At 36.1% G+C, this 20677-nt stretch overlaps 1 protein-coding gene across 2 annotated transcripts in view; it reads left to right on the forward strand.

Moving 5' to 3' along the window:
* The window catches only part of ZFPM2 (zinc finger protein, FOG family member 2), a 464759-nt gene that overhangs the window by 217575 nt on the left and 226507 nt on the right, over positions 1-20677 (forward strand). For both annotated transcript variants that reach the window (XM_034668468.1, XM_034668469.1), the window contains one exon: positions 19249-19367. In XM_034668468.1, coding sequence (XP_034524359.1) covers positions 19249-19367 — 119 coding nt within the window. The remainder of the gene's footprint in view (positions 1-19248; positions 19368-20677) is intronic.

Genomic DNA, 20677 nt, shown 5'->3' on the forward strand with positions numbered 1-20677 from the left:
AGTGATCTCAAAAAAAAAAAAAAAGATTATGGGAGCACCTGGGTGGCTCAGTTGGTGAAGCATCTGACTTCAGCTCAGGTCATAATCTCGGGGTCCTAAGATCTAGTCCCACGTCACGCTCCCCATGCAGTGTGGTGTCTGCTTCTCCCCCTCCGCAGCCCATCCCCCTGTTCATGCATGTCCTTTCTTTCTCTCTCTCTCTCACTTCATAAATAAAATCTTAAAAAAAAATAATATGACAGTTAATGAAGATGCTTCTACTTTCATTTAAGTGGTTTACCATGGGAATCAATTTATTTCCCAGCTGCTCCTCTTAAATTTGTTATGAAAAGAGAGACCATTAGGTAAAGGCTCAATATAATGTCTGGAACAAAATAAGCACTCAATAAATGTTACATATTTTATCTTGGCTATTCTATAATTGAGAATATTTGAGGAGAGAAATGAAAAAAATCTTATGATGGACAATAATATAGGATGACTATTTTCTATTGCTTTAAATATGTTTCTTTTTCACTGATGTATAAACATGTTCCCTTTTTTTCTCCTTTTTGGAATTCTATGTCAAGATAATGTAAGTGGAACAGTTAATCTTGGTTATCTAGAAGTGGAATGGGTGACTCACCTTTGATGTTAACCTTCACAGCTACATACCTTTGCCTGGCTTAGCTCTGAAGTTTAAAAGAAATACCAGCATGGGATTACTATGGGCTGAAGCTCTCCATTACCTATGTAGGTGGAATCAACTATGGGAGATGCCCTGTCATCTTTTAGATTCACTATGATATTTTATGCCTCCATTTTTTTTTAATCTGAATTAAAGTGGTTCTGGGTAAAAGCTAGCTCTAGTTTGGGTAATTATGATTGTCAAGCAGTTCTATATATTGAATACAAGTAGTTATTACCTATGTGTTCATTTTCCTTCTCAATTATAAAATACTAAGGTAAAATTTATAGTATTTATTGAATCCTTAGTATGTGCTAGATATTATGTTGAGCCTTCTATATGTATATGATCTCACGTTCACAACAAATGTAGGAGAACAATTAAGAAATTCAGTTGATGCCCATGGGAAGTAACAGCAAGTCAGTGGAGACTCAGAAAATATAAACTAGTTCTCAAGACGGTCAATAAGCTTTTTTCTCATATGATCTGAATTATTGAATCCTGAAAGTATATAATCCCCACTCTTAATGATTTATGAAATCATTGTAAGAATTTGTTAAATCTAATTTAATGACTTCCCATCGGTCATTTCCTTATTATCTACATATGCGATTATTTTCTGATATGCTCATGAAAGTATCATGGCTTCCTTTTTTTAGTGTGATTCATCATATAAGAAAATAAAAAAAATTGTAGGTCACTCATGCATTTGGTGGGGAAGAAAATATTATAAATTATTATTACAAATTGGAAGTAAAATGTTTCAACTTATGTTCTTAAATTATTTTGACTCTAGTTAAAAGCTGTGTGTAATAATTTCCACAATGTGATATTTGTTGTATATTAACTCTATTCCAAATAACCAATATTTAAGATGAACAATATAAAGATATCATAATGGATGTACAGAATGCTATTTACTATCTGTTGTTTTAAGTTAATGAAGCTAGAGAGAAAATCAGTCATAACTTACTGATTGTATAGCTTAGTGTGAGTTATCTTTGCATTTTTACCCATCTTTCTTTTAAAAACAAAAAGCCTTTTTGAAGGATGTCTTCAGTCGACATGTTTATACATATTTGACGGAAGTGCATCATTCGAAACATGCTTTTTAGCTTCTGACATTTGTTTACAAAAGCTGATGGTATTTGTAGGCAACATTTATTCATTTACATGGAATTTTACAGATATCCTTTAAATTTAATGCCTTTTTGACTATGTGAGTATCCTGATACACAATCATCAAATAAGAATAACAATGTTAAAAGTCTAGAAATTTTTTTTAAAGGAAGAGAAGTTGACTTCTTGCATCATAAGTGTAGCTTAAATAATTGTGGTGACGTCTGGGTGCCTGACTCTTGTATCAAGAATCACACCATCAGTTCTGAATGTGCTCATCTGTTATAGAATAAGCAACTAACTGCACCTAGCTTATCATAGGAACAAGCAATGAAAGGGCTGCCTTTATTGCCAAGCATTGTAAACTGAGAGGACGTGATAGAGATATTTATCAATGAGCTCATCTCCCTGATTTTTAGTGCTTGAGGTGATGGCTTCTAGTAAGGCTAGTATTGTTATCTCGATTTCAGGAGTTTGTGAAATTATGAAAAAAGAGTATAGAAAAGTTTTAAGAAAAGGCTAATATTATATAAGATGAAGGCAGCTCACAAGATCTTTCACAACAGTTTTTAGAAATACTATATTTTCAAACCAAAACCAGATAAAGACACCACTACAAAAGAGAACTGCAGGCTAATATCCCTGGTAAACATGGATGCAAAAATCCTTAACAAAATATTAGCAAACTGAATCCAGCAATACATTAAAAAAATCATTCACCACAATCAAATGGAATTTATTTCTGGGTTGCAAGGGTGGCTCGATATTTGTAAATCAATCAACGTGATATATCACGTCAATAGAGAAAGGATAAAAACCATATGATCATTAGAGTAGATGCAGAAAAAGCATTTGACAAAGTTCAACATCCATTCATAATAAAAACCCTCAACGAAGTAGGTTAAGAGGAACATACCTCAACATAATAAAGGACATATATGAAAAACCCACAGCTAACATCATCCTTAATGGTGAAAAACTGAGAGCTTTTCCCCTAAGGTCAGAAACAAGACAGGGATGTCCACTGTCACTACTTTTATTCAATACAGTACTGGAAGTCCTAGTCATAGCAACCAGACAACAAAAAAATATAAAAGGCATTCAGATCAGTGGGGAAGAAGTTAAACTTTCATTGTTTGCAGATGATGTGATACTATGTCTAGAAAAACTAAAAGAGTCTACTAAAAAACTGTTAGAACTGATAAACGAATTCAGTAAAGTCGCAGGATACAAAACCGAAGTACAGAAATCTGTTGCATTTCTATACACCAATAATGAAGCAGCAAAAAGAGAAATTAAGAAAATCCCATTTACAATTGCACCCGAAATAATAAGATCCCTAGGAATAAACCTAACCAAAGAGATGAAAGACCTGTACTCTGAAAACTATAAAATAGTGATGAAAGAAATTGAAGATGACACAAAGAAATGGAAAGACATTCCATGCTCATGCTATGCTACCCAAAGCAATCTATGCATTTAATGCAATGCCTATCAAAACACCTAACAGCATTTTTCACAGAACTAAAACAAATAATCCTAAAATTTGTATGGAACCACAGAAGACCCTGAATAGCCAAAGCAATCTTGAAAAAGCAAAGCTGGACACAGTACAATTCTGGACTTGAAGTTATATTACAAAGCTGTAGTCATCAGAATGTATGGTATTGGCACAAAAATAAAACTATAGATCAATGGAACAGATTAGAAAACCCTGCAATAAACCCACAATTATATGGTCAATTAATCTTCAACAAAGCAGTAAAGAATATCTGATGGGAAAAAGACAGTCTCCTTAACACATGGTGTTGGGGAAACTGGATAGATACATGTAAAAGAAAGAAAATGGGCTGCTTTCTTACACCATCCACAAAAACAAATTCCAAAGAGATTAAAGACCTAAATGTGAGGCCTGAAACCATAAAAATCTTTAAAGAGAACACAGGCAGTGACTTCTTTGACATCAGTCATAGCAACTCTTTTCTTTTTTTTTTTTTTAATGATTTTTTATTATATTATGTTAGTCACCACACAGTACATCCCCAGTTTCCGATGTAAAGTTCGAATTCATTATTTGCATATAACACCCAGTGCACCATGCCATATGTGCCCTCCTTACTACCCATCAGCTGTCTATCCCATTCCCCCACCCCTCTCCCCTCTGAGGCCCTCAGTTTGTTTCTCAGAGTCCATAGTCTCATGTTTCATTCCCCCTTCTGATTACCCCCCTTTCTTTATCCCTTTCTTCCCCTACCGATCATCCTAGTTCTTATGTTCCATAGATGAGAGAAATCATATGATAATTGTCTTTCTCTGCTTGACTTATTTCACTTAGCATTATCTCCTCCAGTGCCATCCATGTTGCAGCAAATGTTGAGAACTCGTTCTTTCTGATAGCTGAGTAATATTCCATTGTATACATGGACCACAACTTCTTAATCCAGTCATCTGTTGAAGGGCATCTCAGCTCCTTCCATGATTTAGCTATTGTGGACAATGCATAGCAACTCTTTTTTAGATATGTCTCCTGAAGCAAGGGAAACAAAAGCAAAAATAAACTTTCGGACTACATCAAAATAAAAATCTTCTGCACAGCAGAGGAAACAATCAACAAAATTAAAAGGCAACCTATGAAATGGGAGAAGATATTTGCAAATGATATACCTGATAAAGAGTTAGTATCCAAATTATTAAAAGAGACTATACAATTCAACTCCCAAAAAACAAATAATCCAATTAAAAAATGGGCAGAAGACATGAACAGACATTTCTCCAAAGAGGACATACAGATGGCCAACAGACACATGAAATGATGTTCCATCACTTACCATCACAGAAATTCAAATCAAAACTGCAATGAGATATCACCTCACACCTATCAGAATGGCTAAAAATAACAACACAAGAAACAACAGGTGTTGTCAAGGACGTGGAAAAAGGAACCCTTGTGCACTGTTGGTGGGAATGCAAACTGGTGCAACCACTCTGGAAAACAATATGGTGGTTCCTCAAAAAGTCAAAAATAGAGCTACCCTATGATCCAGTAACTGCACTAGTAGGTTTTTACCCAAGGAATATAAGAAAATTAATTCAAAGGGAAACATGTACCCCTATGTTTATAGCATCATTATTTACAATAGACAAAATATGGAAGCAGCCCTAGTGTCCATAGATTGATGAATGGATAAAGAAGATTTGTGACATCTATCTATCTACCTATCTATCAATCTCTCTATATATATGGGAATATTATTCAAGCCACAAAAAAGAATGAAATCTTGCCATTTGCAATGACATGGATGGAGCTAGAGAGTATAATGCTAAGTGAAATAAGTCAGAAAAAGACAAATACTGTATGATTTCACTGATATGTGAAATTTAAGAAACAAAACAAATGAGCAAAGGGGAAAGAAAAGGGCGAGAGAGAGAGAAAGAGAGAAAAAGAGAGAGAAATAAATATAAAAAAACAGACTCTTAACTATAGTCACAAACTGATGATTACCAGAGGGGAGGCGGGTGGGGAATGGGTGAAATAGGTGATGAGGATTAAGGAGTGTACTTACTTGATGAACACCAGGTGTTGTACGGAAGTTTTGAATCACTATATTGCACACCTGAAATTAATAAAGCACTGTACATTAAAAAAAGAAACAGTAAAAGAAAAACAAATACTGTTTTACTTAAAATCAATGTATTTGCAATACTGAACAGAAACTCTTACCATCATCTATAATTTCTATGCTCTTAAAACTGTTACTTACAACAAATTCCAGTCATTTGTTTTTTCCAACCTGGGATTAGTTTTATATCAAGGCAATTCTTTCTAGTTCGTTAACCCTCTGTCTTACAATTTTATTTGTAAATAATGATGCATTTAAATGGTCATGCTAACATTGTATTGTATTCATTATGAAAGAGATTATTTCTGATCTATTAAAGGAAAGAGATGGTTTGTACTGACTTTTGTCAGCTTTCCCTTCTCTGAGATGCCATTCCTAATTTCTCTGAGTTGCCTTGGGAGTCTTTTTTTCTTGCTGGTCAAATTTTATCTCTTGCCATACCAAAAACTTCCTAAGTGGAGTCATAATTATCTCAGCATCATTTGAATAAGTTGCATAAGCAGATGATCCACATTAGATTCATGTTGTATCTCCAATATCCAACATTGTGCCTGGCATTATGTGTTCAACAAGTAATTTTAAATGAGTCTATACTTCTTTAAATAAAGTTTTGTTGAGTGCAGTTTTATAAATACAGATAGTCCTGAAAATAATTCTGCCTGCAAAAGTTTAATACCTGGGGAACTCTCGTAGCTCTGTTGGGTCATGCCCCAGATGACCATGTGCACGAGTTCCGGTGAAGGGTCCCTCCACGGAAATGATGTTTTGAGAGGCAGTTGCTTAAACGTGGAGGAAAGGATCAATCCTTAGATCCATGCAACAAGCTCTGAATCTCTGGAAACTACACTCATGAGTAATAATACCCTCCAGCCTGCCTAGCTGCTTTCCTTCCTCCTTCTCTTTCTTCCTCCGTCCTTCTCTCCTTCCCTTTCTTCCTCCTTCAAGATTTGGCATTTTGGTATCTCATACCCATGTTGGAAAGGAGCAGATCCAAGGAAAATAAAGGAAAAAGAGAGAGGAACTGAAGAGAAATAACATAAAACTATCACAACATAGAGCGCATATACCCGCTTAACCCACTGAGTGCTAAGTGTGGGGTATGGAAATATTTTACAGGCTGGAGAAAGTGAGGGCATCAGAGATTCTAGTTTGCAATCACTGTGTACAATTACACCTCAGAAAGTTTGATTCAGAGAAAATGCTATCAGCCAAATGAAAAGGTGGGGAGTTGTTTTGGAATGTTCACAATTTCTTTTATATCTGTGTTATTAGGAAGGAAAGCTTATGTTATTTCTTCTGTTAGTACTGATGTGATATATTTAACCAGATTTTCAGGTTTGTATTTATTCATACATATTTTCTCTAAAGAATGTTCATCAAGGACAGAGGGAAGGTGGGAAACTCCACTGTTTTAAAACCATGTACCTTAGATTTCTTCTCTCTGAAATTTTTGGGACAGAAATGTAAGAGTTTATTGTGAACTCTGATAATCAAACAATAATTTTGCCACTCCATCCTGTAATGCTTTCTCAATGTTTTGTTTGTTTAATCTTTTCTACCACCTTGCCTCCTTCAGAATTCGCCCTGTGGCCCCATCCTTCAGGCATTCACATTCTGCTTTCCAAATTGACTGGCAGCTAATCTTATAAATGAATCCATTCTAATGGTTGCTGATATGATACTAGGGCTTGAGGTCAATCCTTCCACCTAGGTAAATTGTTAAAAATTTTTAAAAGAGGCAGTCTGATGAACTGAAATGAGCATGAGAGCCCCAGCAAACAGGGTTGGAGTCCTAGTTTCACTACTAATTTTGTGACTTAAGTAAGTTATTTTAATTTTGAGCCCCAGCCGAATAAATAGGATGACAAAATTATACCTACTCTATTTATTTCTCAGGAAACTAACTATTACAGTGGTATTATAAAGTGAAAAAGTACTATGTATGACATTGACTGATTTAAAGACCTCCTTAGAAACAATGATTTAACTCAAAGCAGTGAAGATATATATAGTTTCTGCAACTCTACCAGGTACAAAGCTTTGTGGGGTATCTAGGAAGTACCATGTAGAGAGATGATAAATGCATACAGATCACTATTATAAGGAGGACAATGATGAAAAATATTAGAGTTAAAAATCAAGTACTGTAGGAGTTCAACGGGAGAGATCACCTCTGAACTTCCAGCAAGGATAAGCTGTCTGAATCCGGGAGGTGTTCATTTAGGAGGTAACAGACTTCCAAAAAACGGTAGGGTTTTTTGTTTTGTTTTGTTTTGTTTTGTTTAAGGAGTTTATTTATTTATGAGAGAGAGAGAGTGAGCATGAGCGAGGGGAGTAGCAGAGGCAGAGGGAGAAGCAGACCCCCCCAGCTAAGCAGGGAGCCTGATGTGGGAGATGTGGGACTCGATCCCAGGATCCTGAGATCATGACCTGAGCCGAAGGCAGATGCTTAACCAACTGAGCCACCCAGGCGCCCCCCAAAATGGTAAGGTTTAAGCATAACAGTAATGATATGTATTTAGAGCAATATACCACACAGTGAAGGCCTTTGAAATACAGATTGACTATGGCTGTACCCAAAAAACAGAGTGTCAACAAGCCTGCTTTAGGTAAATTTACTCTTGTCAGTTATGTGTGACTTAACGTATACAACTGCAAAGATACACAAGCATTAATAAAAGACTTCAGAATTACGAGTAAATGACAGCAGCTTGCTTGATCTTTAGGAATTACATTTTTGGAAGTATTTTCTGGATTAATAATATTTTCAGTAATATGAGTTCAAAGTTTAGAAATAAAAACTTTGTGCCAGCATCATAGCCTACATATTAAATCTTTCTGTAGGTGAGGACATTTTCAAACCAAATAAATATACACATATATTGTATTTATTGAAAAATGCCATATAGTAAGAGAATTAAATGACTGATACAGTTACTACTGCACAGGACTTATTCTCCCAAATTCGGGGACCCACATCAAGATTTCATAAAACATTTCGATATTATCTGTGGAGAATTGGTGATCATCTTAGGTATGAACTCAAGTATCTTAGGGTCTGTATTCATTGGCGACATGTTAGATTTTTAGTCTCTCTATTGTTCTATATCCCACTCTGTTTTTTGAAACTCTTTTTAAAAAGTGATACTTGTACTTGTTCGCTAGATAAAAAATTTAAAATCCGTAATGGAATATCACCCTTATTTATTTATTTATTTTTTTAAAGATTTTATTTATTTATTTGACAGAGACAGCCAGCGAGAGAGGGAACACAAGCAGGGGGTGTGGGAGAGGAAGAAGCAGGCTCATAACAGAGGAGCCTGATGTGGGCCTCGATCCCATAACGCCGGGATCATGCCCTGAGCCGAAGGCAGACCCTTAAACGCTGTGCCACCCAGGCGCCCCTGGAATATCACTTTTAGACCAGTCTTCTGCACATTTCTATGCTCGACTGAGTGCTTCAAGTCTCCTCCCCACTCCAAATACAGACCTTACCTTTGAGGTAAAATTCATCCTAATCACAATCAATGCTTAAGAACGTTTATCTGTTAAAGCTGGTCAGTATATTTCCCTTCATCTCCATCTACACCATTTCACAAAGTAAAGAAAAAAAAAAAAGAAAAAGAAAAATGACTAAATCTGGATTAATATGGTTATTGAGTTAAAGAAATACCTAGCAAGCCAGGGGTGTTTATTCTCGTTTTGTTTTGTTTTTTAATTATGTTCAGTTAGCCAACATATAGTACATCATTAGTTTTTGATGTAGTGTTCAACAATTCATTAGTTGCATATAACACCCAGTGCTCATCACAACACGTGCCCTCCTTAATACCCATCACCCAGTGACCCCATCCCCCCACCCCACCCCTTCCTTCTGTAACCCTCAGTTTGGTTCCCGGAGTCTAGAATCTCTTATGGTTTGTCTCCCTCCCTGATTTCTTCCCCTTCAGTTTTCCCTCCCTTCCCCTGTGGTCCTCCGTGCTTTTCCTTATATTCCACATATGAGTGAAACCATATGATAATTGTCTTTCTCTGGTTGACTTATTTCACTTAGCATAATCCCCTCTAGTTCCATCCACGTCGATGCAAATGGTATGTATTCATCCTTTCTGATGGCTGAGTAGTTTTCCATTGTATATATGAACCACATCTTCTTTATGCATTCGTCTGTTGAAGGACATCTCAGCTCCTTCCACAGTTTGGCTATTGTGGACATTGCTGCTATGAACAGTGGGGTGCATGTGCCCCTTCTTTTCAATACATCTGTATCTTTTGGGTAAATACCTAGTAATGCAATTGCTGGGTCGTAGGGTAGCTCTATTTTTTACTTCTTGGGGAGCCTCCATACTGTTTTCCAGAGTGGCTGCACCAGCTTGCATTCCCACCAACAGTGTAAGAGGGTTCCCCTTTCTCCACATCCTTGCCAACATTTGTTGTTTCCTATCTTGTTAATTTTTGCCATTCTGACTGGTGTGTGGTGGTATCTTGTTGTGGTTTTGATTTGTATTTCCCTGATGGCTAATGATACTGAACATTTTTTCATAAGCCAGTGGTGTTTAAACAACAGCAATGACTTATGAAAAGTTCCATTGCATGCCAACTTTCTTTTTCTAAATTAATAAATGTAACCTATGAGAAAGCATGTGATTTTAACATAGAAGTCGATGTTGCCTAAAATTTAGAACTGCAGGTATCAATAAGGCCCACTGATGTTCTACAGCAAATGTTCTTTAAAAGCTATTTCTGACTTCTTTTTAGTCAAACAGGATCTATAGTTGATTTGTACCCAAAGTTTCTCCTTTAGAGTTTTTCTTCCTGGAGAAAACAGGCCTTCTGTGTCTCACCAGGGCCCTGCAGACCCTGCCCCTTCTATGGACCTCCTGTCCATCGACTAACTTTTGGATGTTGCTTCTCCATTCCTGTTTTCTGTGTCCGCTAACCCAGACCTCTCCCATCCACGTTTCCTCCCTAATCATACCTTCCAAAGCACACTCTCCCTCTGTGTCTCAAGATTTGAATCAGGAAGTAGTATTGGGTCAGCCTGTGACAAGGAGTGGTGTCTGGAAGGTCAGGGAGGGTTTTTGGCAGCAAAGGAGCATACTGTGCCAGATTTCTTGAGCAAGAGTGGTGACTCCCTCCTCCCTCCTTCCAGCAGCTGAAAAGAGTCCAGAAACTGCAGCTCCTCCTTCCAGTGACACTTCCGAACATTTGCAAGGGCCGGTCATACTCCAGGTGAATATTTTCGGACACCTGGAATGAGCTGATTTTTTGTTTGTATAAATAGACCATAGAGCAAAGGGTAAAATATGGCAGTGTTTTCCCCCCGATCTTGAACTTGTTCTTTACATAAAAAAAACTTAATTTTGTATGGAAATATGCAGGTGAAGGCTTTCTAGTTTTATTTCAGATCATGGTTTTGTTTTTAAAAAATCTTAAATTTTCTACTTTATTACCAATGATATTACTACCTAGAGCTACATTTTATCTCTTCTATTTCTCTCTCTTGAAGGTGGTAATTTATAGGTTTCAGTAGGCCTTATGATAGAAAGAATATCCAGACCTATCATAGCCTCAGAATCAATTCTTAAAGCCAGCCAGAATAATGAAGTAAAAGATGCCCGAGTCTGTATTGCATGCTGATCTGTGGTAGCTTATGCATGTAAATTTGCTTCTTAATGCTGTACACATTGATTTCTATGACATTTTAGAAACTATAGCCAAATGCTATGTTTTTATTCTTGGAAAATGCAGTGATTTAACTTGCTCTAGGTTTAGACAATTCCAGTGTCTTGTTTTGGAGTTTTTAGGCATTGAATGCATGAAAAGGGAATGTTTCTATTTTGCCACCACCATTATGTTATCTTTTCCAGTGCAATTACAAGCTAATTCAGGGCTCTTTGTGTTAGACTAATAGCTTCTGATTTGCTGCTGTCACCCAGTACCTCTTCATGCACTTTTAATAACATCTGCAGTGCCCCCAGCACTTACCTATGGTGAGCATTTTTCTCTAAGTAGAGACTCATCTTTGGCAAATCATTAATGGAACATCAAAAAGATCCCATCTGTTAGAGTTACATATGGCTAAGATCAGAATTATCAAATATCTCATTTTTTTCTTTATTCTTTTTTTTTCGTTTTTTTCCCTTTCTTATCCGCGCAATAAATGTAGTTGTCAGCAGGATAAGTTCATGCGCCGGATAAGGTCACAATTTCATTTAGTGACAACTTCCAACAGTACGAACTTACAAGGTTCGATTTATTAAAGAGTCAGAAGGGATAAGATCACTCCATGGCCAGCCTGATTTATCAGGGTTTGACTGGAGTACTTGAATAGGGAATGTCGTATTTCAAGTTTATGTTCAAAACTGTAGTTTAGTGTGTGTTATGACTGTATGACTCAAAAATTGAGAAGGAAAATTAGAAAAGGTATCCCTATAGGGCGATTTGTAGCCACTTACCAGGAACTATCATTTCCTGCACCAAACCATGCTTGGAGATGGTTCAACATAGCATAATATAAATGGCACTATTTGTCTTAAAATGCAGATGAAACATGCTGTTAATAATGCCTGAGGAAACACGCATATAGTGGCGAAACTGCAGTTTGACTGTGAAGATAATCAACAGTGAAATGATCATCTAACCCTCTTATGTATCTGGCGGGCAGCTGTCAAATGGTTAAACCATAAAATAGCAAGAGCTCTGCCATACTTCAGCCACCTTGGCTGACTTTGAAAATGTTTTGAGATTTTTAGAATCTTTGAGCGCTTTTTGAACTCAGCATGACTTCAGGGCTGTCCATGTTTGATACCATGATGTATAATGTTTTCCAACCATGGAGGAAATACAAATATGGGTTCTGACGCTATAGCCTTCTGTTATAGGAAAGCCTGATAAACATTATGAGCTAATTCATGTGGTCTGCTTTAAAATTTGGTTATATATTTAAAACCAAGTTCAAACCAATCCAAATTTTATTTTCAGCAAATGAAATAGGATCTTCTGTCATCTCATTTATTTGCAACCATGTCCGTCTACGAAATCCGAGCCTGGAGTTAAGGGATGTTCTGTAAATACCATATACATTTATGTCATCAACTTAATACTGAATTCAGTTGAAGCATGATGGCTGATAACCATGCTAAAAGGCCCGCATCTTGTCTGTTCCCCTTTGGAATACTACAGTTTTTATATACTTTGCTTTCTAAAGAGGCATCAAAAGGATCCTGTCTAAAAGAAACAAAACAATGGCTTGATTGTACCATCAATAAAATAAGATTTGAGGGTATCTCTCTTTACTTTTAAGTATTTCTTTCCACCAGTGAATTTCTTTTATTTGCTTAAAAAAGTGGTTTGATATCTTAAAAGCTGCAGTATGTTTGGTAGTGATTTCGGACTTAGGGCTTTTTTTTTTTTTTTTTTTTTAAGTGAGGCTATCATAAGTCTTTGAGTAATCACAGACTTTTAAAAGTATGCATTATCAAGAAGATAAGAGAAACAGCCCTCAGCACTAACAATATTATCTTTTACCAAAATTGATTAGTCCATCCTATGTGTCTCAAATATTTTGTGTGAACTTACCCAGCATGTTAAAAAAAAAAAAAAAAAAGCCTTCTTTTTGAGGAATAGCTGCAAAAATATGAGCTGGCTGAGAGGAAAAATCTTTATTTTTCATCCTGCTCCATATTTCACAGATGAGGTCACATAAGTAAATGTAGTAAAATGCTGAGCAAATGAAGTATATGGTTGTTGTAATACAAAGAGAAGACAGATACTATGGCAACTTTTTTTTGTCCTTAAAATCAACTTTAACTGTACTGTAACTAAGTCTATGAGCTTAAGAAAATCCTCACCCAGTCAACTATGTTCAGTTTGTATTTTGCAATTACCGTATGTCACAAATCATATTGGCTACCAGACGATAAACAGAAATTAAAAACTATACCTGTAGTTCAAGATGCTCATATTTCTCTTGAGGTGAAAAGGTTATCAAAGGGAAAGCACTAGGGAATCATTAACTGCAAAATTGTGTAGCATTGGCTTATAAATGCCGTGGGAGTACTAGGGAAGGAAAACTCGGTCTGTTCTGGAGTTCAGGACATCTGGTGAAAGAGGATAGCTTTGGGTTTGATTTTGCAACATTAATAGAGTTTATCAAGGCAGCCAAGAGTACAGAGTGTCTGCCAGGTAGCAAGAACAATTCTCAGAAAGATGGAGGTAAAACTGGACGTGAGGAGGAAGGTGTAGTGAGGAAGGCTTTCTTGACTGGAAGGAAAAAGAATATGTTCTGGAGAGCAGAAAAGAAAGACACTGTGGAGCAATGTTGTGGTCAAGATTCAGGCATAGATGCTCAAGTTGGGACGGTCGAAAGGGAGCTTGTACCAATGAGGGACCGTGGAGTTTTAGTAAGTTTACCCTGACAGGGATTTGGAACCTGATTTGGAGCTGTAGAGTGAATTGAGGCTGGTTGATAATCTATATCTAAGTTGATGAACCCTGGGGAATGCTGATAAGAAAGGTGAATCCAGGAGATATTTGAAAGGGAGATAAGCCAAGGTGTGGGGAGTAATTTGGATGGAAGTGTTAAGAGGGGATGTGACCACAGGCACTGGTGAATGGTTAGATGGGATGATCTAAGTATGTGGACATGCTCTTAGAATGCTTCAGTGTCTTTTTGGTGAAGTATTAAATATCGATTAAGCACTTTGCTGGTGTTATGTGAATTAATCCTCCCAGCAGTCATATGAAGAAGATACTGTAATTTCCTTTTTTGTATGCAGAAACGGAAGTTCAAGGGGTTAAGGATCACATGGCTTATGTTCAGGATCACATGGCTTGTTTAATTGACTTCTCCAGTTCAGTTTTGAACTCATTCCAGTCTGTGGATTGGCCTCCCATTTTACAAAACTCCTTTCACTCCAGATACCCATGATTTCCATCTCATCAAAAGGGATCTTTCTGGTTCTTTTCTTACTTTCATAAATTGTCAGATTATTTGATTCATCCCTCCTCCTTTACATTTCCATCAATCCATTGGCTGCTATGTCCAGTTTCTTTTCTTTTTTTTTTTTTTAAGATTTTATTTATTTATTCGACAGAGAGAGAGACAGCCAGCGAGAGAGGGAACACAAGCAGGGGGAGTGGGAGAGGAAGAAGCAGGCTCCCAGCAGAGGAACCCGATGTGGGGCTCGATCCCAGAACGCCGGGACTACGCCCTGAGCCGAAGGCAGACGCTCAACCGCTGTGCCACCCAGGCGCCCCTATCCAGTTTCTTTTCTATTCTCTTGTACTTCTCCGGAGGTTCTTTTTTTCTTTTTTAAAGATTTATTTATTTACTTGAAAGAGAGAAAGGGAGAGAGAGCAGGGGAAGGGGCAGAAGGAGAGAATATCCAAGCAGACTCCCACTGAGCATGCAGCCAGACACAGGGCTCAATTCCACTACCCATGAGATCAGGACCTGAGCCAAAACTGAGTCAGATGCTTAACCAACTGAGCCACCCAGGCGCCCCACTTTTCCTAATATTCTGTGCCTGCTCCTCTATCACTCTGCCTTTTGAAGATCCTTAGAACTCTGTCTTAGGCCTTCTTATTTTATTGTGATATGTTCTTTCCTGGAAGAACAATCTCATGGCTTTCATTACCATATGCAAACCAGTTTTAATTAATGAATAAAATACCAAAATTTATCACTCTAGTTAAGACCTTGCTTCTGAGTCCCAGGCTTGTATGTACCTCCCCACCTCTTGCCTTCCTTACAGCCACTTTTTTTTTTTTTAAGATTTTATTTATTTATTCGTGAGAGACAGAGAGAGAGAGAGAGAGGCAGAAGGAGAAGTAGACTCCCCGAAGAGCAGGGAGCCCGATGAGGGACTCAATCCCAGGACCCTGGGATAACTACCTGAGTTGAAGGCAGACACTCAACCGATTGAGCCACCTAGGCACACTACTTACAGCCACTTTGACTTCAGTATTCCCAAACTATAACTCCTCATCTTATCCTTAAATCTTTTTTTTTTCTTGCATGTGTTCTTTATCTTAAAAGGTACATGACCATTGGCCCATTTGCTTAAGCCAGATACCTGAACATTATTGTTGGATTTTCCCTTCCCTAACTCCTATAATCTAAATAATCACTAAGTTTTATGATGTCTACTTCCCAAGCCTGTGGATTACATTTCCTGAAATTTGTCCAAGGTCCAGGCATGCTTTGTTTGTTGCTTTATGCTTGGGCATAACCCACTGTCTGGTATTTGGTAGATACCAAATAAATATTAGTACAATAAAAGAATGAATAAACTAATGTATGGAGGCAAAAAAGCATGAATAAAAAAAATTAAACAACAATTGGAGCTTTGCTTTCTGATTTTGGAATATCTGATCTTTTCAAGTTAAACATCCATTTTTATGATAAACTTTTGGACCTGGGTCTCTGACCTACCACCCCAGTATTCTTTTTAACTCTCATCATATATCTGGGGAAAGAAAATCATGGTATCATGGGCACCTTAAGTAGCATGTGAGTGTAAAACCCTCTTTACCAAGGACAAAGCAAAGACTCAGAAAATATAATTTTTCTATTCAAGGCCATTTAGCTGGTTATTGGATAGAGCTGACTTAAAGTTAATCTTGTTTTTAGTCCAATAATGTTTCCTCTATTTCATGACACTAATCTTTGAAAAAATTTAAATATTACATTGTTAAGCAACATCTAAGTTAAATTAAATATAACTTCCATTTATACAATGTCTTATTTCTTGATCATTAACCTGTGCAGCCTTGGTAGTGTGTAAATGCTAATTATTTGCATTGTGCTTGCAGTTTTCTTTAATGCTGTTGCGAATAAATGAATATTTTTATTTAAATACTTCAGCAACAGAATGGATTCCCCCAACCTCAAAATAGCTTCCTTACAAGCAAGAAAGGAGACTGGGATTTGCCTGTTTGCCTAATAAAGTTGAAAAGATTGACTTGTTAGCTTGAACCGTTACTGGACCTTCTGTTATGGTCACGTTTAAGAGCTCATAAAAGTAGTTTTGGTTTGCTTAAAATTTTAATGCATGGTCAAAGACACCTCAAGAACTTTGGCGATATTTAGGTATCACTTTATGATCTGGCTAAGTTTGTAGTTCTTAATCCATTAAAAAAAAAGAGCTACCTATAAATCCACAGGTATAGATAAGAAGTCACTGTTTGACTGAGTCCTAACCCTTTTCAAATGAAAAATGTCAGTGGCAGAAAGAAAGGATGAATTACTTTTTTAAAAGGTTTTCAAAGATCCTCTGATTTCTCTGGTATCATTTAAATGTGACACGACTTTTTTTGTATGTATAAAAACAAGCAAATTATTGGGGCATCATTTTTACATTCTTAACTAGTGTTTAGCTGAGGGATTGAAATGGTAAATTGTAAAGAAATTGCTTAAAATGTAAGTAAGTATGGTTGAAAAATTCAAAGAACTATCAGAAATTAAAGTTTCTTTTCAAATAGAAAACAATGTCTTAAAGATTTAAGTAAGTATGTTATCACACATGAATATGAATGTATACATTGAGGGGGTATTTTCCACTGAGTCCTTCTTGACATCATAGTAGATTGTTAGCTATCTTCTGTCTTAGGGAATTTTGTGAATAAGACCTCTGATTTCAATACATTAATCAAAAAGATTGTGCAAGGATGAAAAACATTCAGGGGAAAATCTCAGAAATGGGGTTGTTATTCCACCTACAGAAAACAAATTATTATTGTTCCATATTCCCTGGACTCTGGATTTGATACATAAGCATTATTATATTATTTGTTGTAAGTATTCTATTTATAAAGCTACATTTCAGAAGCTCAGACTTATAGAATCTTTTTTGGGTCCATTTTCCTAATTACTGATCATCTTTAGTTACGCATACATCAGAATGAAAAGAAAAGGGGGGGAATGTGTGTGTCTGTCTTAATGAGGTTAATGAGTTCTTCCATTTTTAGTGTATTTGACAAGTGGAAGAGAAAAGAAGTACGAAAAGAAGGGTGAATGGAGGTGTCGTCCTTGAATTGACATTGTTTACTGTGAATCTGAGTTTGTTATTTCCATTGTATCTTCATTGTTCCAATACAGATAAATTTATATTTTCATAATGGCATAATGGAACCATGACACAATATGTTAGCTGACTGTGATTTACATACTTTGATTTTGGTTTTCAGGATGAGCAATAATAAAAACATGAAAAGTAATGACTGGTATTTTAATTGGTGTTGAATGGAGGAGACACAAATGTGAAGAAATAAAGGAACACTCTAACAGAACTCAGGTTGATGGTATTGCTTTTAAAAACATCAAGGTTAAATTTACATATTTAAAGTTATAGACTTGAAAAGAAATTAAGGCCAGAGTAAGGCAAAAGTTTTATAATATATTACCTACCATGACTTATATATCACTTAGAAAATGTAATTACTGAACACATTCTGTTTTATTTAGAACTTTTCTCAGCTATCTGTTATATGTGGGTTTCCATTTATACTTCTTATTAATCCATTCCTTCCAATTTTCATGTTTACTCTTAGCAAGGTGAGAAGAAATACCAATAAAAAACAATAAATTATATTATTAAGATTAATATTTTGAAATATAAACCTTTTGCTATGATAATATGGTATGGTGATACTGTCAGAACATAAATATCATAGACTTAATTATTGACAGAGAAAGACTCCAATTCCTGGTTGAGATTTTGTTGGTTTGTTTATCCCAAACAGTTTTTAGGCTGATGGTTATTCTTTGAAGTTTTGAAGCCTTCATTTATTTATTTTATTAATTAATTTATTTCTTAAATAAATTTCTTAAGCGAGCACTTGATGAATTCCTACTTTATGCCAGTGTGTATACTGTCTTTACTTCCTATTTCCCTTTAATGATCCTAATGTAATAATTTGGAGGGAATGAAAGGAAGAAGAAAACTGGCTGTTTCATACGTATTTTTTGTCTGAAATCTTTTAATAACATAGAATCTACATCAAGTACCAAATATAAAAAGGTAATGAATTTGATTAAGCATTTTTTTATTTGGAAAAATGTACATCTCTACTTTTTGTACATGTAGATATTTTATCCCTTGAAACTAGTAGTAATTTCAGAAAATTACCAAGTGCTTTCAAAAACTCTCCAGGGGGCACCTGGGTGGCACAGCGGTTAAGCATCTGCCTTCGGCTCAGAGCGTGATCCCGGCGTTATGGGATCGAGCCCCACATCAGGCTCCTCCGCTATGAGCCTGCTTCTTCCTCTCCCACTCCCCCTGCTTGTGTTTCCTCTCTCGCTGGCTGTCTCTATCTCTGTCAAATAAATAAATAAAATCTTAAAAAAAAAAAAAAAACACAAAAATTCTCCAGATGTTGTTCACCACGACCCTTGAGCAACTATAATGAAGTTATTGCATAAGGTATATATCTTTAATTATAATTTTTGGTTACATTGCTGATCAAATATAAAATTTTAACCCTGTGCCATTGTCCTCATGCTTTTGCCCACCTGTTTTGGCACTAGAGCAGTGCTTTTTGAGGAGGTGTTATTATCTTGGGTCCTTCGGGACTTAACTAAATAGAATTGACTTCCATAGATCTGTGTGAAAAGGTGCAAGAAAGAAATTGGACTAAATTCCAAATACAATTCTAAGGACAATTTTTATTTTCCTCTCAGGATAACAAGATCAGTTGTTTTTCAGACAGGCATAATTAATTCTCTTAACATGAAACCCGAGAATATTGTGTGCGTAAAGCAAACGCACAAAAGGAGGAGGCTGTGGATAAGGCACACGTGAAAGCACTCCAAACACCTCTTGTTTTCATTGTCTGCAGGAGAGCTGGAGGTATTTCAGAAAGATGGAGAACGGAAAATCCAGAGTCGGCAGCAGCTTCCTGTGGGAACAACCTGGGGGCCGTTTGCTGGGAAGATGGACCTGAATAATAATTCCTTGGTATGTGCGTGTTCTGAGATGGTTGACTCAGTATTTTGTCATAGCTCAGAAATTATCTCTGCTTGCTTCCCAGGGAAATCACTAAAAATAACAGTTTGTTTTTTCTTTTTCATGGACCACAAAACTTGGATATTTTCCAAGTGGTTTGTCTCTGACAGTAATACAGACAGAATTTAGAAGGAAACAGGTTAATCATACTAAATGGTTATTTAGTAAGGTAATTTATAAGGTTGTTGCTTTATCTGCTTAGCCAGACTAATACTACTCACACTTAATAATATATACAAATGCTTTTATTTTTAAGATGACATAAATTAATTGTCATACACTGCAGGTTTACATGAAGAACAAGAAATAAACAACCTTGTTATTCCTTGGTAATATTATTTGTAACTTTAAGAGCAAAGAAGAATGATTAGCATCATAATTTTTGTTAACTTCTTTGGAAAATCTCTGTAAAATCTTCCTCTAGGTAAGATTATGTAGATAGTTGATGAATTCAATGTTTTAAAAAGTAGTGGAAAGATGGGATGTGTGGATACATTTAAACTTCATTTCTTAATTGGATATTCTAGTTTTCTGTTGCTGCTGTAGCAAATTACCTACCACAAACTCAGTGGCTTTAAAACAACACAAATGTTTCATCTTGCATTTCTGCAGATCTGAAGTCTGAAATGAATCTCACAACGCTTAAATTCAGTATCTGCAGGGCTGAGTTCTTCTCTGGCATCTCTAGGGGGTAAATCTGTTTTCCTCCACTTTTCCAGCTTCTCTGGCTGCCCACATCTCTTGGCTCATGGCCCCCTGCCGTCTTCAAAGCCAGCAATGGCTGATTGAGTCTTCCTCATGTCCACCTTCTGACTCCTCAGTCTTCTGTAGCCCTCTTCTCACATTTAACAACACCTGTGATTATACTGGGCCCCACTGGGTAATCTAGGCTAGTGGTCCTATTTTAAGGTCAGCTGATTAGCGATTTTAATTCCATCTGCTCCCTTAATTCCTTTTTGCCATGCAAGGTAACATTCTCAAGTTCCAGGGATTAGGACATTAGGACCTCTCCTATTTAAGTGATAATATCAGTGATAAAACTTGGGGAGAAAAATGTTTCATTTAGGAGAGCCACAAATTACATATATATATAATATTATAAATAATATAATTATATAATATATATAAATATACACGTTATATTTATTATATATGTAATATTAATGAATATTAATAAATATTAATATCAATATATTATATTTATATTACATATATTTAATATTAATAAATATTTAATATTAAATAATAAACATTTAATATTA

The sequence above is a fragment of the Ailuropoda melanoleuca genome, chromosome 9 (assembly GCF_002007445.2).
Source record: "Ailuropoda melanoleuca isolate Jingjing chromosome 9, ASM200744v2, whole genome shotgun sequence".
Lineage (NCBI taxonomy): Eukaryota > Metazoa > Chordata > Mammalia > Carnivora > Ursidae > Ailuropoda > Ailuropoda melanoleuca.